The 26,735-nt window shown below is 46.0% G+C and overlaps 1 protein-coding gene across 1 annotated transcript in view; it reads left to right on the forward strand.

Annotated features, from left to right (window-relative positions):
* The first annotated feature begins 537 nt into the window (after window positions 1-537).
* Window positions 538-26,735, forward strand: part of LOC147627403 (putative ribose-5-phosphate isomerase 3, chloroplastic) — a 29,555-nt gene continuing 3,357 nt past the window's right edge. The window contains exons 1-5 of the mRNA XM_086816044.1: window positions 538-815; window positions 1,221-1,270; window positions 1,463-1,555; window positions 1,859-1,900; window positions 1,999-2,061. Coding sequence (XP_086672170.1) covers window positions 632-815; window positions 1,221-1,270; window positions 1,463-1,555; window positions 1,859-1,900; window positions 1,999-2,061 — 432 coding nt within the window. The 5' untranslated portion in view covers window positions 538-631. The remainder of the gene's footprint in view (window positions 816-1,220; window positions 1,271-1,462; window positions 1,556-1,858; window positions 1,901-1,998; window positions 2,062-26,735) is intronic.

Here is a 26,735-nt window from a genome sequence, read left to right on the forward strand (position 1 = left end):
CCTATTAAGATCTTCAACATCAAAGCTGTAGCTTACATGGTGGGAACTTCATCAACTGGCCTAGAATTATTTGAATGTGCAAGCTGGAAGGACTTTGTTGTTACACATTCCCTCAAATGTTTCCAATGGCTCCCAACAACCCCCAAGACCTGCACATGCATCCCAACATCCCCCACCACTTGCTCTTGTGTGTGAGGCTCTCAAATTGGACCTTGTTCAAAGTCTGCATAGAGAAAAAAAAACATAAATGAAGGACATAACACATTCAACTCTTGTAGGAAAATGTCCTTATTGGAGCAGAACATATTGGTAAAGAGGCTGAGAAGCTGGTTGATCTTAGCTTGGAAGGCAAAAGTTGCTGTGTCAAAAGCCATGGCTAGAGATTTGGAGCAAACACTACATACTAGACCAGCAGAGCTACAAATCAACGGACCCTAGGAGACATCAGTTAGGCATCAATTAAGTGATAGAGAAAAAAACACTGAAAAGAAATTTGAAGCCTTGAGAGAGGCCCCCCCTAGAAAATAGGGTTGAACATTTCTTTAAATTTTACATGTATTTTGAAGGTCATTTAGCCTTGGGTCACTGAACAGGAAAAGTAGCAGCAGGCTCTATCTAAGCTCCGTAAGCTATGGCGATGGCTGCGTTAGCATCGTCATCAACTTCTTGCCTTCTCCATAGCCAGTTAGCTTCTTTGCGGCCTTGTTCCTCTTCATCCTCTTCTTCTTTCTTGTGCCCTTCTCCTTTCTCTCGATCTTCCAAAGCACGACTCTCCATCGCCCCCTCCCACCGTCCTATGGCTGTGCGCGCCTCAGGTCATTCCATTATTTTTACACTTTCATTATTCAATATATACAGATTATTTTAAATTTTATCGCCATGATTTCATCTGTGCTCGATCTGTTTACTTGGAGAAATTGTGAGAGAAATCGTGCCGTTTTTAGGAGAGAGTTTCCTCATTTTTCATGAGGTAAATTGTGCATTTTTTATGAAGGAAATTCGTGAGGCGAATTGTGCTCGAAATTCCATAATTTTTGGAAAGAAAGTACTTCATTTAATGCGATATATCACGTACCTTGCAAGGGAAGATCTGTCCCTTTCCATGAGGGAAAATTTTCCCTTTTTTAGAAATAGAGATCCTGCATTTTTTTAAAATAAATTTGAGGCCTGGACGAGAAATGCAACTGTTATATTTATTTTTTCCAATTTTCCAAATGCAGTTTCGAAGGTTCTCACCCAGGACGAGTTGAAGAAGATGGCAGCTGATAAGGTAGGCCACTTTATGCCACACATTTTGGTGTTTGTTTACCCTTTGGTTTTTGTTCCTTTTTTCTTTGGATTGGCGGCATTGTCTGTAAGAATCTCTACTTTTTTTCAAACTTTTACATGATCAAAGCATCATGTAAACTTTTTGTTGAACTTATTATGCACTCTTTGGCTACTTTTTTCCTCTCTTGTGCAGGCTGTGGAGTACGTTGAGAGCGGAATGGTGCTGGGCCTGGGCACCGGATCTACTGCTGCGTTTGTTGTCGCGAAAATTGGGCAACTTCTCAAGGTGCTATTCAAATTATTTAATATTCCGGTAAAACACACACCATAGAAATGTGTTTCTCCGTTTCAGGATCCCATCCGTTTCCATGGCCGTTTCTCGTTTCCCAAGTGATTGTGTCACAGGAAACGGTCGTTTCCACCCCTAAAAACGTGTTTCCCCCTTTCCATTCCTCGAACGTTTCAATTCCCGTTTCTCATTTCTGGTGACTATGACACACACACACACACACACACACACACACATTGCATTTGGTTTTCATGGAAATCTTTCTTTGCTGAATTTGTGTGGCTTCCTCGGGACTTGCAGGAGGGAAAGCTTACAAACATTGTGGGTGTCCCTACTTCTAAGGTCAGTCCTATGAATCAGTTGAGCTGTGTTTGTCTGTGACTAGTTGTATTTTGTAACCCACAGTAGTTTGTTTCTGGTTGTGCTGTACTTTTTCGCAGCGAACAGCAGAGCAAGCAGCCTCACTTGGAATTCCTCTCTCGGTCTTAGATGACCACCCTAAGGTGAGCTACTAGCTTTTCATGTACTCTTTTAGAAGTTATAATATAACCATACGATTGCAATTATTATCACATAACTCTTCTTCTCATCTTAACAGTTTGGTTGATACAGCCAATGATGGTGCATCCTTGTAATAGGAAACTCCTTTTAACCTTGGTTTAGCCTTGATGCTTTTGAACTTTGGTCTCTCTAGGCAACTCCTGTCCTGGAGTCCAAAGCACTAACAAAGATAGCCGGGAAAAAGCAAGACAAACACATGATACAAAAGGAGCATGGACGCGGCTACATTTCTATGTGTATGTGTGTTGTGTCATGTGTGCTATACACTACATTGGGAACTTTATTCCACAATGGAATCAAATACAAAGCTTGACATGCACTCGGTGAGACTCTGCCCGGAGCACTAGCTTTACATCAAAACTTATAAAACATATATCTTCTTGCGTACCTAACTTAGGGCCAAGGGAACACACATTCAATATCTGCTGAAGTAACTCACTTGCAAGTTGTAAATGATGTACGAGGTCGCCCAGACACTTACCAAACCCATGGTTGGGTGCCCAGATAGCCAATCAAAGTCAAGGTTAGAGTCTAGGATTAAGAGTTAGTTATGTTTGAACCCCATGTAGTCCAATGGAATTAGTAATAACCTTATAAAAGTGGGCAATGGACACTTTAGGTCATTTAAGGCTTAGGAGTCAGGACACACTACAATGGCCACTTCTAGGCACCCAGTTGGGGGCACATCTTTTCATGCACATGATGTCACCAATTTGGCTAATTAGCCGCACGAGTATGGATAATTATGTGGTGAATCTTATGAATAATGAGTGAGTCACTTGGCTGGCCCCCTAGGCAAGGTTTCATGCTCGAGGAGTTGGATTACAAGTGTACAATGCTTGGAATACAATTGCATTGTGCATGAGCATGCTGCGTGGACTGTGGTATATGCTTTGCATGTGTCCTCTCCTTTCCGTTTAGGTAAAGAGAAGCATCAATTGGTACCATGGTGAAGGTTTGCAAACCTGGTGAGAACAACATCAAATTCGAAGATTACCGTGGTGAGTTTGATGTATAAAAGGCATCGGTTTTATTTTAGAGTTTGAGATTACATTTGTTGGTGAGGATTTCTCAAATAAATTCAAGCTTCGGTATGTTGGCATAAGCTTTTAGGAAAAGCTTCCACCGATTGGATGGACTTCAAGGATACATTTCATTCATAATTCTTGCCTCCAAAACTTTGAGAAGAATATACACACGGAGTGGGATTGTGAAACGAGTCTCGACCTACGAACAAATCAGCAAAATAGAAATGAAGTGTAAAAACAAAGAAGAAGACTCACAATAGTCTTCTTTTACAAAAATAAACTTTAGTGCCTTGTGCACTACCTTTACAAAAAATATGTCAATCTCCTACACATCTACAATGTGCTAACCATGGAATATAAATTGCCACTACAAATGTAATGCTCGGCCAGGCCAAAATATGGTGTTAATTAATAATGAAAATTGGCACATTGCCTTAGATACTTTGCGACACCATGATCGGCACTCGCACACCATGCTCGGACCGCCATCCATGCGATATGTCACATGCACAAGGCAGTGTCATGGCTAATCCCAGACCTAAATTCCTCATTAGGCAACTTTAGGTGCATTTAGGACATGTAGCATCCATTCGGCAACATCTAAGCAGAGTCGGCAGCATCTCATTGCCAGTTGGTAGCAGTTATGACCACATGTGTGAAGTGATAACATTTTTTGACATTTTATTGAGTCGTGGGATTAAATATAGGCCGATAGTAATAGAAGGTGGCCGACCAGCAACAAATTATCATATATATAGAAGTGGCATCTTTTGCATCATTTCATCTCTCGCCCTTTTGGAGATTGGTCATAGGTTTGACCAATCTTCGGAGGTTTGACAGAAACTCAGTACGAAGGGCTGTGTGTGAATATATGCTCTTATGTGTGTGTGGAGGGCGTGTGTGAGAGCATATCTTGATACAGAGTTCTACACCCACTATTGGGCACTGATGATGTTGGTGGGGATGTCGTAGTATCTAGTCCATACTATGCATAATGGAGTTGATAGTTATATAGTCTTGTGGGTTGACGACCATGAGTATATAATATGCACGCTCCTAAAAGGTGAATTTGGGCATGTTCTTGGATTCATCTAGGTATATACTATATATATTGGTCATAGGTAGTCAGTAGCTCTTTTGGGAAGGCCTATGGCCAAGCATACATGTAACCTTTTCTATGTACATAATACATATAGTGAAAACCAGTGTGTCTCTCTCTCTTCTCATGCATTTTGCATTAAGGTTCCTATAGAGTGCTTAAGGGTTGTGATTAAGACATGAAGGCTTTCGCTATGTCACATTGGATTAAGCAGCATAATTAAGGTGGATTAAACCACACTAAGAACTCCATAAGAGAGAGAGAGAGAGAGATTGCACACTCAACACAAGTTCTATTCTTTGCATATCACAATGAACCATACCATGATATAGGCCCTCTAGCCTTATCCAATTTTACACATCATCATCCATGTGGCAACTCCTTTTCCACTCTTTTGGTCAACACTCACACACCATTCAATATTACATGTGGCATTCTTATCTTGCCACAATATCTTGCACCTTTAGGGTGCTTTCCCACATACACACAACACCGTGATTACATCTCTCAACAAAAGGATAGGTTGCCATTGTAGAAGAACTAAGCAAAATAATATGGAAGTGCAAAAATAAAATAGAAAAAGTGATGAACTTATCTGACTCCCGTTTATTTTAAAGAAGGCTTGTTGAAGCATCAGAGCATTAGGTGCAACCACATCACCAAGCATTGCAGGTCCCATAGCTTCACATCAGAATATGCTCCCATAGCTTCACATCAGAATATGCAACATTTCCATATGTGGACTAGTAGTCATGCCTTGACTAGTAGCCACACCCACCCTACCTTCATGGCGTGAGGACCAACCTCCACCCGAGGGGCGTCGTACTTGCACCACAAGGACATTGTCCCAGTTCTCAAGGGCATTGTCATAAGGGGTGTATAGGTCCAAGCAAGCAATTAAGAAGCATCAGGAAGGTCAGGCATGCATTAGGTGAATCCTCAGCATTTAGCCCATGGAAGTTAGGTCCTCAAAGGAGTATCTCAGTGGCTTTTTGGGAACAGAAGGTGCAACCTCAATTAGGTGCCATGATCAACCTCAGTCATAAGTCATCAGTGCGTTAAGGGACAAGGGTATCCATGCAAGGGAACAACATTGGAATAGATGCACAGTCATGGAGTGGAGTTAAACATGAGACTTAGTTAAGTTGCCAGGGAAGAAGTATGACAAAGTTGGAATCCCAGAGCAATCAAGGGATGATGACAGTCATTCAAACTCAAAGAGGGAGAGAGCAGTCCAGCCCTTGTGCTTCCATCCAGCCCACCAGTCGCCTTGTGCGCTTCCTCTCCTGCAGCCGCCTTCCACCACCGAGAGGAGTCGTCGGAAAAGCCTGTTCGCTGTCCAGAGCTGCCTGCAGTTCTGCACTTCAGCTGCCCAGCTCGCCACCGCCTTCCAAAGCAAGAGAGAGAGGGAGAGATTGTGAGTGCTGCAGCTCGGCCCCTCGCAAGTGAGAGAGAAAGCGTAGTTCAACCTTGCGCTCTCTGCTGGCTAGCCCGCCCCTGCAGTCCAACCTGCCTCCTTCAGTTCTGCGCCACTTTTCACAAGAGAGGGAAGAAGACCAACGCAGTCCTCCTAGCTGCCCGTTGTTGCCCGCCTGGTCGCCCTCTGCTGGCTGTAGCCCATATGCGCAGCCCGTTTGGCGCCCTCTGCTGGCTGCAGCCTGCTTGGCTGTAGCTCATGCGCAGCCTGCCTAGCGCCCCTTGCTGGCTGCAGCCTGCCTGGCTGTAGCCCATGCGCACAGCAGCGCTCACCTGTTTCACACGTACACGCAGCCGCCTGTACCACACATACGCGCAGCAGCACCTGTGTATACCACGTGCCAGATCTCGATCAAGGGGATCTGCTATACTCCATGCGCCACCTTTCGCCTTTTTATAAGGAGGCGATTCGCTTTTCTAAAAAATGCCAAAAGCAACATATCAAAAACGCATGCCCATAAAAGTAATAATATTTAAGTCATCTAAGGTGTAAAAACCTTATAAACTCAAAACTCCCTTTTGTCCCCTTTCACACTTGGGCTGGCCACACATATGAGTTTCCTTTTCATATCTAACTGATGCCTGTTCACACTGTCCATCCCGTGCCCGTGCTTGTGCCCGTGCCCACCTGCTTGTTGTCCAGAGGGAAAAACACAGGGTCGTAACACTCAAATTGGGGAGGAGATCCAGACACGAGGAGATCCACATCAGGCTACAGTTTTTCCCTGATTAGGTGGAGAGGAATTCCAACTCCGTAGGTTGATGATGATGTGGTGATCACTACCGTGCTTGCACAAACTAAATTCACGATGGAAAATACTATGTGATTCTATATTTTTCAAACACTACAAGCATGATAAAATGATGTTATCCTTGATTGTGTTGATGTGGTGGGGAAAACACAACCGTGATTACACAAGAATACTTGGTGACATGGCACGATTGCGATTGGTGACATGGCATCATGATTGGTGATGTTGTAATCACGATCATGGTTTCATAGACTACAGAATCACGATGACACATGCAATTGACTGGGCTTCAATGAGGGCCATTGGCAACTTGAATGGCAATATAGTAGGGGTAATTTTTGAGTTGGGGTGGTGTTGGTTGTAGCCAGGAGCGGTTTTATGGAGCAGCAAGAGGCAGCCGACTATTGCCTTGTCATCAACAGAGGCAGAGTACCAAGGTTGTGTGGCTGTGGAGGTTGCTTGGCAAGATTGGGTTTCCATAAAAGGAGCCCACGGTCATCCGGTGCGATAATCAGAGTTGTATCGCTATTGCTCGGAACCCGGTCTTCCATGCCCGGACCAAGCACATAGAGATACAATCACTCTGTCCGTGAGAAGATCTTGGCTAGTGACATCTTGCTTCTTTATTGTTCGACGGAGGACAATGCGGCGGACCTCTTCACGAAGTCTCTACCTCAGGCTATGCTCCAATGGCACTCCAACTCATTGGGGTTGGTTCCACATCCAGGAACTGAGAGGGGGTGTTAGCAGTCATCTCCTGTCTGTACACTATGTCAGGGTCTCTGTTGTGGGGGTGCCCACCCAGTTTTGGTGTGTCCCCATTTTTTCCTCACTTCCATGTATTTTTTCCATTTTTAACTTGTGTGGGAGGCTGTTTTGTGCCTGTCGGCTGTATCAGATGTTGGCCGACTGGACTCTGCTCCCCGACTTGGTGTTCTGTCCTGGCCGACTGAAGATATGCTGGCCGACTGGGTTGGAACAGGTCGTGGGTTGCTGTTGGCCTGTTTTGTGCTGGCCGACCAGTAGCCTGGGGCCATATAAAATGGCCCCTTGTCTCCCCACACTGTTCATTGTATATTCCGGGATTTCTTTGGTGTATATAGCAGAGTTACACTAGCTTCTTTCTCTTGCATTTGCGTATTACTCTCTACAGCAGTTGTCTTCATTTTCGCTGTGCATTCTGACAGAATTATGATATGAATGAATGAAAGGTGCTAAAGCAAGCTTATTTATATGAGTGCTAGGTGCTAGTCGGTTGGCTGAAGGGCTGGCGGACTGTAGCTATTTTATTCTCCACGACTGATGCATGATAAATAAATGATATTACATGCTGGAAATTATGGAAAAAATGCCAGATAAATTGTAATAAATACTAGATGATATTTGAAGGCTTCTGCAATGGTCTAGATGTCCTGATGCAAACTCTAAGGTTTCTACTGACTCTACATGCATGAATGCATCTCTTCAAGTGGGTTAAGGGACTTGGATTGACTGACTGACTGTCTAAGGCTGAGAATGACCTACGTAGCTTGTGCTTGACTTATCTTGGACTAAGAATTACAATGGGGTCACGACGTACGACAAATATCATCCTAAAAGGTGCTAATACTGTACAATGTTGCGCTGATGATGACGAGTCATCTTGTCACCATGCACTACAGTGCAGAGTGCATGTGACATTCCCTCCTGCTTAGCTTGGCGGTAGGTTCATGGCTTCCAAGTAGTCCGCCAACAATTGGGGGTACTCTTGAAAGAACTCTTCGTCTAGCCAAACGGCTTCGTGGGTACCTCGATCTCGGAACTTCGTATAGAACTGACCTATGCGTTTACCGGAACCATGCTTCCAACGATGAAGAAGGATCTGCTCAGGCTCGATGACTTTGGCTTCGTCTACCACGTATGGTTGCTGTTCATCTGAAACATCAAGAACTTCTGGTCCAACATATGGTTTTACCAAGAAACATGGAAAACATCATGCATCGTCCAACTGTTAGGCAATTTTAACTTCATGGAGACATCACTTATCTTTTTAACTATTGGGAAAGGTCCAAAACTACAGAATGAAAGCTTGGGACAACGTTTACCCACTTGTTTCAATCTTTGTTTCATGATGCGTAAATAGACCCAATCCCCTTCTGTCATGCGCATGACATAACATGTGCTGCTGCGGCGGTGACCTCCTCATAAAGCATGGTATAAATGTCACGCTCTTCTTGAGAAATCTTTGGGACTTCTTTCATTGTCTCAATGTTGATTTTATCGACATTGACTTAGCGAGACTCGATGGGATTGCCCACTTGCTCAATTAGACGGAGGTTGCAACGACAAAATACCAATTGCTCTAATTGAGCAATGGACAACCGATCATAGTCATAGGAAATGGGCATTTTTAGGCTCGGGAATGTTGGGGATGGCTGAAAGAGTGCACAGAGCGGAAGCAAAAGAGCACTAGAGTGTGCTGAATAGAGAGTGCAAGAGAGAGAGATATGGAGCAACTATGCTGAGTATACTGAAGCAATACAGTCCCAAGTAAGAGACACAAGCAGTCTCATAAGTGAGGGAGCAAAAGATATACAAGACTAGATGAAAAGGTGAGAGGCCAACCTACCTATTTATAGGTGGGTAGTGCTGGCCGACTGGAGCTAAATAAGCTGGCCGATTGGAGAAAAGTAGCTGGCCGACTGGGAAAAATCCGAGAAAAATATGTAAAATAGGGGTGGCCAGTCCATAATCAAGGGCCATGCAAAAGGAACCAGAAGGACACCAAAAATGGATAGGACACCAGAAATGGATAGAAACTGGGGATGAATGTGCTAACACCCCCTCTCAGCACCAGATGCTGAACAAACTCTGAGAAGCTGAAGATGAGGAGCCAAGGAAACCTGAGAAATTAGCTTGGTGAACAAATCTGCAGCATTTGCCGCTGAAGGACGATACTCCAAACGCAAATCTCCAGCAAGAACACGTTCACGAACATAGTGATACTGTATCTCAATATGTTTCGTATGAGCATGAAACACAGGGTTCTTGGCGATGGCGACACAACTCTGATTGTCACACCAAAGAAGAGTAGATCCGGTAGGAGGATAGCCAAGCTCCTCCAATAATCTCCGCAACCAAATCGCTTCACATGCAGCATAACAAACCGCACGGTACTCTGCCTCTGTAGAGGAAAGCGCCACAGTAGGCTGCTTTTTACTGCTCCATGAAATGGCTCCAGACCTGAGTGTAAAAACACAACTAGTGGTCGAACGCCGAGTATCTGGATCTCCAGCCCAATTTGAATCAGACCATCCAACAAGAGTGCATCCTTGGCCATAGAAGATGCCAAAGTCCAGAGTGCCACGCAAGTATTGAAGAACTCTGAGAGCACACCGCCAATGTTGCTGACGGGGTTTGGATGAGAAAGAGCTCAATAAACAGACTGCGAAACATATGTCCAATCGGGAGTAGGTCAATCAAACCAAACAGCCGACGAGAACCCGATACTGTCCCTGATCAATCCTTGGAGAAGCATCAAGTAGAGAAAGCTTCTCACTAGTATCCATAGGAGAAGATACTGGTCTGCATCCAGTCATGTGAAATCTGTCAAGAATCTCGCGTGTGTACTTCTGCTAAGAGAAAAAATGCCATTTGAGGTTTGCCAAATCTCAAAGCCGAGAAAATAATGCAGAAGGCCAAGATCTGTCATCTCAAACTCTGTCTCCAAAGCATCCATGACTGAACGGATCCTCATAGAATAAGAACCTGTAAAGATGAGGTCATCAACATAGACCACAATGATAACAATCAACCCTCTCTCAAGGAGGATATAAAGGCTCGAATTTGCATGAGAACGGCGTGGGCTGACCTTCTGAAAGAACTCATCAATCCGCTGGTACTAAGTCCGCAGAGCTTGCTTCAGACTATATAAAGCTTTCTTCAATCGGTACACATGATCCTGTTTGCCTAGAACAACAAATCTCTCCAGCTGATCAACATAAACCTCTTGTGTAAGCTCTCCATTCAGGAAAGCCGACTTGACGTCCATTTGGAAAACGGGCCATCTATGGTGTCGTGCAAGAGTAAGAACAGTGCGAATGGTAGTCATCGGGCCATCGGAGCAAAGGTCTCATCGAAGTCGACTCCAAGGCGCTGAGCATAACCCTTGGCAACCACCTCGCCTTGTGCTTGTCCAAGCTGCCATCAGCTCGGAACTTCGATTTGAAGATCCAACGCACACCAATCACCTTACGTTGCAGTGGTCGAGGCACCAAAATCCAAGTGCCATTCCGTTCGATAGCATCCAGCTCTGCCTGCATAGCACAACGCCAAGGCTCATGTGAAAGAGCCTCGTCCATAGAAGTGGGATCAGAAGGACCATTAATGATAAAGGACATAAGAGCATAGTTAACAAACATGTTGCCCTCATGAATTTGTTTCCTTGTAACTCTGGAAGATCGCCGGAGAGAACCAAGCGGAGGAGTAGAAGGAAGCTCACATAACCCAGAATCACGAACTGTCTGATAATACCATCCAGGCACAGATATGCTAGAACTCGCTGGAGGAGGAGCAAAGTTATCATCATCTGACTGAGAATTCACAGCTGGAGGTGAAACAGAAGCAGAGGGAGGAGGAGGAGGAGGCGGAGACGGAGGTGAAGGAAGAAGCTCACCACCCCCCTCTGAAGATGTAGGAGTCTCGTCGAACACCACATCACGGCTCACAACAACTTTGCCGGCCTGAGGATCATAAAGCCGATATGCCGTGGACACAGTGCTGTATCCGAGAAAAGTCATGTGCTGAGACTTCGAGTCCAACTTGGAGCAATGCTCCTTAGGCACATGAACATACGCCGAACACCCAAATATCCGGAAATGAACAACGGAGGGCTTCTCACCATGGAAAGCCTCATATGGAGTTTTATCTGGAAGAGCAGCAGTAGGAGACCTGTTCTGAATGTAGACAACAGTGGAAGCCGCCTCAGCCCAGAAACATCGAGGTAATGAAGATTTCTCAAGCATAGCACGGGCCATGTCCATAATGGTCCTATTCTTCCTCTCTGCAACTCTATTCTGTGATGGAGTATATGCTGCAGTAAGCTGTCTCCGAATGCCATGGGTCTTGCAATATTGCTAAAACTCCTGGGATGTAAACTCACTCCCTCCGTCGGTCTTGAGAGCCTTGACCGAGCGATCGGTCTCTTTTTCCACCTCAACTCTCCAATCACAGAAGTGCTGAAAAGCCTCATCCTTGGTCTTCAGAAAGAAAACCCAAGTATATCTGGAAAAATCATCCATCACGAGCATGTACAACGCCTTACTCAAAGACGCGGTACTCATAGGACCACATAAGTTTGCATGAATGAGAGTAAGTGATGTCGAAGATTTGTGTGTCGCCTCCTTCGGAAAGGCGGCTCGGTGTTGCTTCCCCTGTAAACAAGAGGAACAAGTAGAAGATGGAGCCTTGATGGTCGGTAAACCCTCAACCAACCCATCGTTCGAAGCTCGCTGTAGAAGTTGATAGCTCAAATGGCCAAACTGACCATGCCAAAGAGCAGAAGAAGCACCAGAAGAAAGCAGAACGGTCAACTTGTACAAACCACTATCGTGGACTCCCTGAGCCAAGATGCTACCAATCGCCTTATCATGAATGGTAATCTCATAACGAGAGAAGATTACCTCTGCATCCTGAGCTGTAAGAGCACTCACTGACAAAAGGTTAAAAGCCAAATCTGGAATATGTACGGAAGAAGAATCACCCAAAGTGATCTCGCCTGACCTAGCAGTGAAGTCCTGGAACCAATCTCGATGGGGTGTCATGTAAGCAGTAGCACCGCTATCCACAATCCACGATCGTGACTGAGAAGTCACAAGAGCAAGTATAAGACGAGTACCTGCTAATAGAAGAATGCCATCATCCTTCTTGGTTTGAGACACCGCTATAGAGGAAGAGTTCTTTGCTACTTCATCCCGCTTCTTCTTGTGACATTTGGGCGATTTATGACCCTTCTTGCCACAATAATGACATTCAATGTCCTTGTTTTTAGAAGATTTGTTGTTGTCTTTATCCTTGGAGTTCTTGTCAGAACCCCCTTTCCCTTTCTTTTGTTGATTCTTCCCTTTATCTCGCGCTGCCAAAGCTCCATCAGGGCCACCAGAGGTGCCAGTTCAAAGCGAGACTCAATCTGCATAACGGAGGGGAGAACTTCCTTCCAAGTAACTGGAACAGGACGAGGAGAAGAAACAAGAGACTGAAAATATGCACCAAACCTCTCTGGAAGCTTGAAGAGAAGCCGAATAGCCATGTCCTCTGTTGATGTCCTTGCCACAAACAGCAAGCTCGTCCCGGAGATCTTTCATCTTCGAGATGAAAGCAGATAAAGATGGAAAGGAAGAAACTGATAAGTTCATAAGTTGCTTTTCCAACGCCAAAATCCGGCCTGGAGACTTAATCTCGTAAAGATCCGCAAAAGCCTTCCAAACTTCATGTGCAGCATCTGCTGTACGCACATGAGAGAGAACAGAATCCTGATAGTTCAACATCAGAAAGGAGAAAACACGACGATCATTCGCCTGCCAAATATCAATGTGTGCCTGAGTCACACCACCAGAAGCAAGAATGGGAGGGGTGGCATTGACAAGCCAATCCCAAAGATCCACGCCACGCAAGGCCGATTTCACCTTCACCTTCCACAAGGTGTAGTTGGAACCATCCAACTTTGCAGACTCAGAGAACATATGAAGAGAAGTCGGAGCAGCCATCACAAAAGCTTGGGCTCTGAAACCGATCCCGTCAAGTGGGAAAGACTCAGTTGGACACCTACACGTTTAATAGCACAACTTTAAAACCACAAATATGAAATGGACAACTTAAAACAACTTGAAATTTAAATGAACAGAAATGGAAAGATGGACACCAGCACTGGGGCCGGAACGGGCCGACCCCCCCCCCCTCAATATATGATATATTTATTGGGAGTATTTAAAGAATACAATGCTCCATGGGTTCTGAGAACCAGATGATGTCCATGTACATATGAAAACAGTACTAAACAAATAGCTCGAATTTCGATGTAGAAAAACTCGGAGGAGAACGACCACTAGTGTGGTCCAATCACTACGGTCCTGTGCTTTCACTGGACTCCGCGGAGAGCACCACACTGGTGTTCCGAGACCACGCACAGACAGGCGCTCTCGTACTAACGCCTGGCTCTCCCGATCTCAGCACCTTTGGACCGAGGTTCGCCCATATAGCTTGGACAACCCGGCACCGAACGGGTGTAGGCCGAGCGGGACGAATCTTTTACCAGATTTTAAACATTAAATGCTTTACTCAAATCTGAAAATCACTTACTTGTAGTTGGTTGATAAAGACCAAGACTTGTGGAATGATGAAGCCTCTCAGGTGATGCGAAGTCCTCCTTGTAGAATACCCGTGGAGATAATGTACCGCCAAAAAGGACACAGCCGCTTGCCGTGAAAGGAGGAATACCCACTTGCAAGGAAGGAGAGGCCACAGCATGTGAGCACACAAGCGCCTACAAGGGCAGCACCATATGGAGGCAGCCTCCTGGGGATGTAACGCAGCCTGTGTGGAAGGGAAGCGATCAGCTGTACAGCCGCCTGTGAGAAAAGGAACGCCTGTAGCAGCACATACGTAGCAGTGCCCTGTGAAGATGGCTGGCCCACGTCTGAAAGCAAAAGCAGCCGCCTGAAGGAATGGTAAGCGCAGCCTGTTCTGCAGATTTCAACAGTCGCCCGGGGACAAGGCGCAGCAGCAACAGGGTCAGCCGCCTGTAGATAGTCCACGCCTCAGAGCAGCAGCGTAGAGGTGCAGATTATAAGAGCCGCCTGCAGCAAGCTAGTCGCCAGCCGGAAGAGCAGCCAGCGCCGGTTGATGAAAAATCAACGCCAAAGAGAAAAGATGGTCGCCGGTTGTCTACGTGAGAAGGAAGCGATGGGATGATGTTTACGCTTGATGGAGAGCCATATTAAATAAAATAATGAAGTGAAGATAACCTTAGAGATTCTACGCATGCATGTGGGGGTCTAGTGGGGGTAGGTGACCATGCCCACCCCCACACTCACTTAAAAGTGAGGCTCCCCACCTTGGCCCCAAAGTGGGTGCCCAAAGGGGGTGCCCACTTTTAAATAAGTGTGGACCCCTAACCTTATAAATCAAAGGGTTAGAATTTAATAACATTAAACAACATGTACCATATACTTACCACCTGTTCACATGCACTGAAACTCGTCAGAATACAGGGCACACTTCACGACTCACTGGCAGGCGTCCCCGCTCAGTAAGTAACACGTCAGGCAGGCAAACACACGAATACATGTCATGCGAAAACAGTTTCAAACATACAAAATATGTGTGCATGTGCAAAAAGTAACATGGACATATCTCCCGTTCATGGAACATGTACAAAATATCTGTCGGCACAAAACTGGCTCGACATAAAACATAAAAACCTGGTCTTCCTATGGAGTGACAGTCCCATAGGTAAGACACAGTTCCAGGCACGAGTTTCCCTAGGTGTGACAGTCCCATAGGTAAAACACGGCACGAATACTGGCTCTTCCATGGCGTGACAGTCCCATGGATCGAACACAGTCCAGGTCATACACGGGTGGCACTGATCTGGCTCCCGTCCATACGACACCATCCTGCTAACACACGGGTGGCACCAGTCTGGCTCCCGTCCATGTCAGCAAAATACTGGCCTCTTCACACGAGACACTGGCCTGGCCTCAAGTGAACGAGACGCAAAAATGTGGGAATGGACCAAATGGTCGGCCAATTGGTGACATCCCCCCGGGCTTCTAAAGAGTTGACCTCAACTTAAAAGCCTCAAGATATGCCTGCAACAATTGCGGATAATCTGCAAAGTAATCCTCATTTACCCATTTGGCATCAATAGGCAAATAATTTTTAAACTTCACAAGGTATCTCCTGGAAAGCTTTCCTGCAGGTAGCTTTCTCTCCTTGTGAAAAACAATCTGTTCTGGCTGGAGGATCTCCTCAAGCTCTTCAATTTCTGGCGGATCTTCTGTGACAGGCTCATCAGGATCTGGCCCCACATATTTCCGAAATAGACTCACGTGAAAAGCATTGTGAATCTTCCAATGACTAGGTAAAGCAAGCCTGTAGGACACTTCATTGATTCTGTGAATCACCTTGAAGGGTCCATAATAGCGAGGAGAAAGCTTAGGATATGATCCTTCTCGTCCTGGCCTCTTCCGAAGCCTAGCCTTCTCAAATTTCAGCAATACCCAATCACCTTCTTTGACTTCCATGTCCCCTTTCATGCAAGCGTGGAAGTCTTGAGTTGTACCTTCACATTAATTTTATTAAAAAAGGGCCTTCCTTCAAGCGTGGAACATGATCGCTTCTTCCTGGCGTTGCTTCATCACCTTTCGTAACTTCCTGGCGGCTGGAGTTTCCTACGCCTGCTGCTGTACCTGCCCCTCTACAGGCGATTGAGCTTGTTGCTGCTGGCTGCTACTGCCCTGCAGGCGGCTACCCTTCCCAGGGGCTGCAACTACAGGCGGCTGCACTCTCCTTGCGCTTGTTTTTTCCTGCAGGCTGTGGTACCTTCCACACAGGCGGCTGCCCCCAGTTCAGGTCGCATCTTCTGTACCCTCTGCTACGACTGTACTCTCTGGCTGTGTACCTTCTGTACCTACTTGCTGCAGACTGTGTACTTTCTGTACCCTCTGCTACGACTGTATTCCCTGGTGGCTGCGCCTACACCACCTTCACTCCTACAGGCGGGCTACGCAGTCTACACCCAAGTGTTACTGGTTGCAGCCAAGACCCTCTTACATGCTCTTACAGGCGGCAGTAAATTGGCAAATAGGTGCTGCTTGTTTTCCCTTACAAAGGAGGTACATCCTATCTCCATTGGTGTTCTACAAGGAGACTCCGTATCACCTGGAAGACTTCATCATTCCGCAAGTTTTGGTCTTTTATCAACCAACTACAAGTAAGTGATTTTCAGATTTGAGTAAAGCATTTAATGTTTAAATCTGGTAAAAGATTCGTCCTGCTCGGCCTACACCCGTTCGGTGCCGGGTTGTCCAAGCTATATGGGCGAACCTCGGTCCAAAGGTGCTGAGATCGGGAGAGCCAGGCGTTAGTACGAGAGCGCCTGTCTGTGCGTGGTCTCGGAACACCAGTGTGGTGCTCTCTGCGGAGTCCAGTGAAAGCACAGGACCGTAGCGATTGACCACTAGTGTTACATAAGAGGCATGTGAATGACCAGCCATCAAATCAGTCCATACATGGCAAAAATCAGCATCCAAATGATACAAATCTCTCATAGCAGATAGATCTCCATGAGAGGCCACTGAGACTGCAGCAATATAAGGCCTCCTAGATAGTGCATCGGCCACCAGATTTTTCTTTCCTGGAGTATGCACAATCTGAAAATGAAACATGGAAAGAAAATTTGCCATTCTCATTTGCTTCTCTGAAAGCTTGGTTTGAGATAGAAAGTATCTCAAGCTTTGATGATCTGTCTTGACCACAAATTCAGCCCCAAGAAGATAATGTTTCCAAATCTTTAAGGCGTGAATTACAGCCAAGAGCTCTTTCTCATAGATATCCATATGAAGCTCAGCATCATGCAAACGACGGCTCTCGTATGCAACTGCATGCCCTTCTTGATTTAGGACAGCTCCTATGCAATCACCACAAGCATCACATTCAACCACGAATGACTTGTGCAAGTCAGGAACAATCAATACTGGACCACATATGATCGCATGCTTGAGCTGCAAGAAAGCATCCTGTTCCTTTGAAGTCCATTTGAAAACAGTTTTCTTTTTCGTGAGATCATGTAGAGGAGTGGCAATCATAGCAAAATGCCTTATGAAACGCCTGTAATACGAACATAATCCCAGAAAACTACGTACTTGATGTACGTTTTGCAATTCGGGCCAATTCCGAATAGTCTCGATCTTTGCAGGATCCATTGTAACTCCATCTTTGGATACAATATGTCCCAGATAATGAATCTCTGAAAGGAAAAACTCACTTTTCTTGGCATTGACGAAAAGTTTATGCTTCCGCAACTCTTCGAACACTGTGACCAAGTGAGTTCTGTGTTCCTGCTCATTCTTGGAGAAAACCAAGATATCATCAAAGAAGACTCCTGTAAACTTGCGATGGGGTCGGAATATCCTATCCATCATACGATTAAAAGTAGCAGGAGCATTGGTGAGACCAAAAGGCATTACCAAGAATTCATATAATCCGAAGGCTGTCCTGAATGCAGTCTTATGGACATCTTGTGGCACCACGCGTATCTGGTGATAACCACTCTTCAAATCAAGTCTGCTAAAGCAAGCTGAGCCATCAAGCTTATCCAAGATATCATCAATACGAGGAATAGGAAATCTGTTCTTGATGGTAAGCTTGTTCAAAGCTCTATAGTCAACACACATACGGAATGATCCGTCCTTCTTTTGAACTAGAAGCACAGGAGAGCAGTAAGGTGAGGAACTGGGCTGAACCAAACCTTTCTCTAAAAGCTCGTTGACCTGCTTCATAATTTCTTCTTGTTGTGCAGCACTCACTCGGTATGCGGGTTTATTAGGAGGAGAACTACCTGGCACAAGATCTATACGGTGATCTTCGGGCCTTTGGGGAGGTAATTCACCTGGCAATGAGTCAGCAAAACAGTCTTTGAATGCATTAAGAAAATTCAGCCTATCATTAGACATAGCATCCACATTTTGATGATTTGGCACAAGATTATCACGCACAAAAAACCAAGTACGCTGAAAGACTCTTTTTCATTGCTTTATTAATTTGGATGTGTGATACAACTGGGATGGAATCCCCTTCTTTGCCAGCATCAATAAAGTGCATGCGGCCTTTATGCATAAAAGAAATCATATTAGACTTGTAGTCTTTGCGGGGCTCAAGCCTATGATGCCACGGCTTGCCCAACAATACATCACATCCATTCAGTGGAGCAACTAAGAAATGCTCATTATCAAGATAGCCCTGAATATGAATACGCAACTTCCCAATCAAAGGGGTAACCTGCACCTCTTTGCCAATAAATGCAGCTTCAGCTTCAATCTGAGGTCCCATGTTTTCAACCTCAATACCCAATGCAGCTGCCATTTGCATAGAGATGAAATTGTCAGTTGCACAGTCATCAAACATAAAGAGTGCGGGCTGATCCTTAACTTGCCCCCATGCCTTGCAAACCATTCTCTCTTTAGCATCATGACCTGTATTACCTTGCACATCAGGAACTGCATGAACATTTGCTTTGGTGTGCTTGTCCTCGTGCTTTGGTTTGCGATCTGGGCATTGCCGAAACATGTGGTCTTTGCTACCACAAGAAAAGCATTTTCCATCCTTAGCATATTGCTCTCTTTGCTCCGGGGTTAAGCCAAATTTATTCTTTCTTGGGCCCTGATCTTTATTTTCAGCTTTACCACCCTTGTAAGGCTCCCGGAAGTTCTTTTTAGATGGCTGTCCACCCTTTTGCTGATTTGGGACAGCCTTGTCCTTTGCTTTGGAACCTCCTTGATCCTGCTTGATCTTAAGCACCAATTGCTCCGTAGCAAGGGCAGAAGCTGTGAGTTGCTGCAACGTATGTTTTGGGTGCAATTCAATACCCGATCTATAAGCAGGTTGCAATCCAGAACGAAACTTCCTCTTTCTTTCCTCCTCAGAGATTAGCATGAAGGGAGTCACTTCCAGCAACACTTTCCAAAATTTGTTCACATACTGTTGCACAGTCTCATTATCTTTTTGTTCCAGCCTGTCCCACTTTTGAGTGAGAGTTTGCTCTGCATTGGGTGGCAAGAACTGAGCATAAAATCTATCTTTGAATTCCTTCCAAGTAGAGATGGGATCCTTGGTGATCTTTTCGGTGATCCACCAATGGGCAGCAGTGCCTTTCAGAAACATGCTAGCATGGCGCACCTTCGACTTTTCTGTAAAGTCTTCATCGCTAAAAGCAATGTCGAACTGTGCCACAAACGCTAACACCTTAGAGGCATCATGTTCACCATGAAAGACATCAAATTTGACAGATTTATCACCTGCTTTGAACTCCTTGAGCTTCCTGGCATGAGGCTCATGGTCCTCTCTTTTTCTTTTCCCCTTATCCAACGGGGTAGCCCTGTCTGCATGGGCTCCATGGGCCGTCATAGAAGCTTCATGGGGCACGGTGGCATGTGCTCCACGAACTCGAAGCTCAGATGCATGTGACTTACCTGCATATGGCATGGTCTCTCCATGAGACAACTCAGAAGGCAAAATTTTTCTGGAAGCAGACCTGTCACCATGAGATACATATCTTGCATGCATGTGACTTTGATGCGCTCCATGAGCACTGGCATACATAAATCTGTCGGGCTTAGTGCCTTGGGGAGAGGATGCATGTCGAGAGGTGACAGTCACCTCTTCCTTTTGCATAAAAGATTTCAGCCTCTGGGATGCGGGATCTCCATGCTTCAAACGAGGTGGATTTCTGAAAATCAGCTCCCCGTCATCCCCCTCTTTGATATCACCTTTGCGAAGGAGATAGGCAAGTGCCAACTCCCTTGGTTTCTTACCCACTTCACGAGCCATTGATTCAAAGGTTACATCAACCATAGCATCTGCCTTCCTGGCTTCAATAGCACTTTGTAGATGAGGATCTTCATGCAAAAACTTCAATTCTTGCTCTTGAGCCTGCAAAAGTTTTCTCATATGTTCCATTTCAGCCCTCATAACATCAGGGTCTTGTTCAAGCATAACTGTCTTTCCTGGAGACAGTTGACCTTTGGATTCACTATCCATAACCCTTTCAAGGGGCTTGTGTCTACCTCGCAGGGCATCAGACCCACGAGAAGCACTAGAGGGACCCCTCGAATTTGGCACTTCCAAAGGGTTGCCTTGGCTGTCCATTGTGTTCAAAGTTTGCTAAAAGCGGGATGTCCAGTACACAGGTTCGTTTCCCCACTAGGAAGAGGGAAACAACCGTGCTCTGATACCAATGAAACCGATCCCGTCAAGTGGGAAAGACTCAGTTGGACACCTACACGTTTAATAGCACAACTTTAAAACCACAAATATGAAATGGACAACTTAAAACAACTTGAAATTTAAATGAACAGAAATGGAAAGATGGACACCAGCACTGGGGCCGGAACGGGCCGACCCCCCCCCCTCAATATATGATATATTTATTGGGAGTATTTAAAGAATACAATGCTCCATGGGTTCTGAGAACCAGATGATGTCCATGTACATATGAAAACAGTACTAAACAAATAGCTCGAATTTCGATGTAGAAAAACTCGGAGGAGAACGACCACTAGTGTGGTCCAATCACTACGGTCCTGTGCTTTCACTGGACTCCGCGGAGAGCACCACACTGGTGTTCCGAGACCACGCACAGACAGGCGCTCTCGTACTAACGCCTGGCTCTCCCGATCTCAGCACCTTTGGACCGAGGTTCGCCCATATAGCTTGGACAACCCGGCACCGAACGGGTGTAGGCCGAGCGGGACGAATCTTTTACCAGATTTTAAACATTAAATGCTTTACTCAAATCTGAAAATCACTTACTTGTAGTTGGTTGATAAAGACCAAGACTTGTGGAATGATGAAGCCTCTCAGGTGATGCGAAGTCCTCCTTGTAGAATACCCGTGGAGATAATGTACCGCCAAAAAGGACACAGCCGCTTGCCGTGAAAGGAGGAATACCCACTTGCAAGGAAGGAGAGGCCACAGCATGTGAGCACACAAGCGCCTACAAGGGCAGCACCATATGGAGGCAGCCTCCTGGGGATGTAACGCAGCCTGTGTGGAAGGGAAGCGATCAGCTGTACAGCCGCCTGTGAGAAAAGGAACGCCTGTAGCAGCACATACGTAGCAGTGCCCTGTGAAGATGGCTGGCCCACGTCTGAAAGCAAAAGCAGCCGCCTGAAGGAATGGTAAGCGCAGCCTGTTCTGCAGATTTCAACAGTCGCCTGGGGAAAAGGCGCAGCAGCAACAGGGTCAGCCGCCTGTAGATAGTCCACGCCTCAGAGCAGCAGCGTAGAGGTGCAGATTATAAGAGCCGCCTGCAGCAAGCTAGTCGCCAGCCGGAAGAGCAGCCAGCGCCGGTTGATGAAAAATCAACGCCAAAGAGAAAAGATGGTCGCCGGTTGTCTACGTGAGAAGGAAGCGATGGGATGATGTTTACGCTTGATGGAGAGCCATATTAAATAAAATAATGAAGTGAAGATAACCTTAGAGATTCTACGCATGCATGTGGGGGTCTAGTGGGGGTAGGTGACCATGCCCACCCCCACACTCACTTAAAAGTGAGGCTCCCCACCTTGGCCCCAAAGTGGGTGCCCAAAGGGGGTGCCCACTTTTAAATAAGTGTGGACCCCTAACCTTATAAATCAAAGGGTTAGAATTTAATAACATTAAACAACATGTACCATATACTTACCACCTGTTCACATGCACTGAAACTCGTCAGAATACAGGGCACACTTCACGACTCACTGGCAGGCGTCCCCGCTCAGTAAGTAACACGTCAGGCAGGCAAACACACGAATACATGTCATGCGAAAACAGTTTCAAACATACAAAATATGTGTGCATGTGCAAAAAGTAACATGGACATATCTCCCGTTCATGGAACATGTACAAAATATCTGTCGGCACAAAACTGGCTCGACATAAAACATAAAAACCTGGTCTTCCTATGGAGTGACAGTCCCATAGGTAAGACACAGTTCCAGGCACGAGTTTCCCTAGGTGTGACAGTCCCATAGGTAAAACACGGCACGAATACTGGCTCTTCCATGGCGTGACAGTCCCATGGATCGAATACAGTCCAGGTCATACACGGGTGGCACTGATCTGGCTCCCGTCCATACGACACCATCCTGCTAACACACGGGTGGCACCAGTCTGGCTCCCGTCCATGTCAGCAAAATACTGGCCTCTTCACACGAGACACTGGCCTGGCCTCAAGTGAACGAGACGCAAAAATGTGGGAATGGACCAAATGGTCGGCCAATTGGTGACAGGCTCAATCTCAGAAATATGCACAATCTCAGAAGAAGAAGTGTCCTCCAGAGGTACCAAGGGTGCCACCAAAGCCCGAACCACCACAACCCCCCTCTGCACAAGGGAATGTCCACCGGAGAGGAAAACGTAGCCAAAGAGGGGCTGCTGTCTTGAAAAAACAGGCCGGCTAGATCCAAACTCCAAGTAGGAAAGAAACGCTGATGAAAAAGTACCTTCTGGTTGCAAGCGATGAAGCCAAACTGAAGGAGAACCAACCAGCAAAAGCTGTCCAGAAAACGCAGCAAGAAGAAGGCTGCAAATCTGTGAAAAACGCAGAGGATAAGGGGCTTGAAATAGGGCTAAATCTGGGGCTGCAGATGGAATCGCTGAACTGGGAGCGATGATACCATGAAAGAGTGCACAGAGCGGAAGCAAAAGAGCACTAGAATGTGCATGGTATGAGATACATGATATGAGAAGTTGTTTACATATGTAACAGTGTTTCCCTGTGAAGCAGATTCAAGTGATGAGAACATAGAGAGTGCAAGAGAGAGAGAGAAAGAAAGAAAGAAAGCTGTATTAACATCTACTAGAGGCCGAACTCAACTGTCAATGTCCTCTGGATGTCCAGAAAAAAAGGACAAAATAAACATGAAATAAACTATGAAAGTACTGAGCTAGTGGGGGAGCAAAAGATATACAAGACTAGATGAAAAGATGAGAGGCCAGCCCACCTATTTATAGGTGGGTAGTGCTGGCCAACTGGAGCTAAATAAGCTGGCCGACTGGAGCAGAGTAGCTGGCCGACTAGAAAAAAAACCATACGGGCTGGGAAAAATCCGAGAAAAATATGTAAAATAGGGATGGCTAGCCCACAATCAAGGGCCATGCAAAAGGAACCAGAAGGACACCAGAAATGGGCAGAAACTCGGGATGAATGTGCTAACAATGGCAGCATCTTCCCGTTCCCATTTCCGTCCCATGTCACTCTATAGTTATAGGGAATGGCCATTCTCAATCTTTTCCATCCCTTGTGACTATGCAACCGATTCCTCTTCTTTGTGTGGAAGAGGGTCCGAGTGCTCTAGTTTCTTTGGCAAGGACCCGAGCTACAATCTTGTGATAAGATTCGAATGGCGAGGGATTTCTGTCATAATTCATGCAACAAAAGAAGTTGAAGTTTTTGTTAGTAATTACTAATAGGTGTACTACAAGTGGATTCTTTTGCAAGACTCAAGAATCAAGACTCACCAAGTGAGGGGTATTGATGTCATATTTCTCCCACCACGATACTGGTTGTAGCCGTGTCTCTCTCATTTTGGCTGTCACTGAACTAAACTTAAAGCTACCATTTTGGAAAATAAGTAGCTCATCCTCTAACTGCCTCAACTGGTCCACATCTCCTGTTGTGTAGCTCTTGATGTAGTGCTACCATCCATCCTCAAGCTCCTTATTATTGTATTGCTTCTCATTCCTCCAAAGAGGATACAATATGTGAGCAACTGCATGGATTGGTCTATGAAACCCATCCCAATGTGTGTTCCACATGGTTCGAATGTCATGGATCCTATAAAAACATCATGATATGTCATATACCTAAGATTAAGATTGAAGAGCCAAAGAGACTAAGAGAGTGCATGTATAATGCAACATACCTCTCTGGTGATAAGACATTGCAGTGGTTCAAAGCCTCCCCGATTCTATCTGTGAACTCATACAAGAGTCCAAGAGTCCAAGAGTGCTGCCCTCCATGTCGGTGATGCAGAGAACAGTGTAAATAGGTTGAAGGGCTTTTACAAGAGTTTTCGCCTCTTGCCGCCAAGTGTCCCTCATGATAGCACGACAAGCATGACGGCCTTAGGACTCTCACGACCATCCCAATCCATCCACTCCTTGGAAACCACTATGCGTAAGAGTCCCTAGTGGACTCTCACCAGTCTTTCAACCACAATGAATGTGTATGCAAATCTGGTGGCTGAAGGTTTGAGAATGTCATGTGCATCACAGATGCCATGGACATTCTCAGGGCTAGATCCAGAGAAGGCGAACAGATAAAGACTATGAACCAGTAGAACCAGAATGTAGGAGCTTCAGGTGTAGCATCTGAGGTGAGCATGGACAAGTGGGATCATGGAGGGAAGCAGTCGGCTGAAGCACATGAACCCAGACAAGGGCTGTCTTTGCAAGGAAAAGAGGATGTTGGCTGTCGGCTGACGTCAGCAGAAAGGTTGGGCAGTAGGCGCAGCAAAGACAAGGACCAGCAGTCGGGCAGTACCAAAAAGGGGCATGTGTGGACATGGAACTGGCCGACCAGCAGTCGGCCAGCATAAAGTGTCCCAAGTCCCATATAAAAAGGGCCCCCATGCTCAAGGTTTAGTCATTCAACCCACTAGGGGTTTGAGTCAGTAGGATCCTAGTCTAGGGCAGATTTTAGGTGTGTTATCACCTTTTCAAGGAGGGCAGCCAAGGGCTGCAAAGATATGTACCTTTTTGTACCATAGTATATACTGAAATTCCAGCACTTCTCTCTCTCTCTCTCTCTCTCTCTCTCTACTCTCTCTCTACTTGCGTTTTTGCATCAGATGGTGCGTTTTGCATCAGAAGGTTTCCAAGAGTGTTTAGGGCTGAAAGAAGACTACCCAGAGCTTCCGCGCGTTACATTGGTATCAGAGCATCAGGCTCAGCCAAGCTAAACACTGAATCAGTCCCAGATGATGGTGTACAGGTCCAAGGTACAGGAAAGTACACGGATTCGAAGCCCAAGGCGAGGAGCACAGAAGCAGGAAGAACTCCGAGGAGGTTTGTTGGTGGTGTTCCACAGTGCCAGATGGGGATGGCAGTTCCGTGAGCCAGATAGGTTCTAAGGGAACGGTCCCAAGGGAGGTTGATCCTCCAAGGGTGATGTGAGAGTGCCAGACTCAGTTCCAGGAACGAAGACCAAGACGGTGTTCAGAGTCAGGGCAGGAATGGATGGTGGACTAGAGGAAGACCAGATGCATAGATCTTCATCAGAGACAGAGTGGTTTGGAGAACAGATCGGATTTTCAGAGAAAAAGGTTTGCCAGGGATGGATGATGACAGAGGGACTTCGGAACAGGATTGGGATGATGACAGTCATCCAAGAGCAGGTTGGATTCCCGTCATCAAGTTTAGCAGAGGGGGATGTCATGTGCATCACAGATGCCATGGACATTCTCAGGGCTAGATCCAGAGAAGGCGAACAGATAAAGACTATGAACCAGTAGAACCAGAATGTAGGAGCTTCAGGTGTAGCATCTGAGGTGAACATGGACAAGTGGGATCATGGAGGGAAGCAGTCGGCTGAAGCACATGAACCCAGACAAGGGCTGTCGGCTGCAAGGAAAAGAGGATGTTGGCTGTCGGCTGACGTCAGCAGAAAGGTTGGGCAGTAGGCACAGCAAAGACAAGGACCAGCAGTCGGGCAGTACCAAAAAGGGGCATGTGTGGACATGGAACTGGCCGACCAGCAGTCGGCCAGCATAAAGTGTCCCAAGTCCCATATAAAAAGGGCCCCCATGCTCAAGGTTTAGTCATTCAACCCACTAGGGGTTTGAGTCAGTAGGATCCTAGTCTAGGGCAGATTTTAGGTGTGTTATCACCTTTTCAAGGAGGGCAGCCAAGGGCTGCAAAGATATGTACCTTTTTGTACCATAGTATATACTGAAATTCCAGCACTTCTCTCTCTCTCTCTCTACTCTCTCTCTACCTGCGTTTTTGCATCAGATGGTGCGTTTTGCATCAGAAGGTTTCCAAGAGTGTTTAGGGCTGAAAGAAGACTACCCAGAGCTTCCGCGCGTTACAGGGAAGCTCTAAGTCGCTATGGATCCAATATATAGCAAGCACCTTTGGCCTCTGTCACAAACTTCACCATCATGCAAGAGGTCTCAAAGATGTCTGACACCCAACCTATCTTTGCCACATCTTCGATGAGGAGGTCCATGTTGTGAGCAGCACATGGAGTCCAAGCAATGGTAGGAAAGTCCTCCTCGAGCATCCTACCCATGGAGACACAATTGGAGCCATTATCAGTGATCACCTGTACTATATTCTGTGGCCTAATCTCCATGACAGCCTCTTGAATGTGTCGCCAAATGTACTCACCTGCGACCTTTGTGTACACACCCACATCGGATGTAAGCATGGAGCAGTCTCAAGGCCTCGAATCGAGGTACGAGGAGCTTTCCCTCAAACGGACTCATAAAGTCACTTACATAGGCATCCTATAAACCAGGAGC

Source organism: Cibotium barometz, chromosome 21 (assembly GCF_041138505.1).
Source record: "Cibotium barometz isolate CiBa-2024 chromosome 21, ASM4113850v1, whole genome shotgun sequence".
NCBI lineage: Eukaryota > Viridiplantae > Streptophyta > Polypodiopsida > Cyatheales > Cibotiaceae > Cibotium > Cibotium barometz.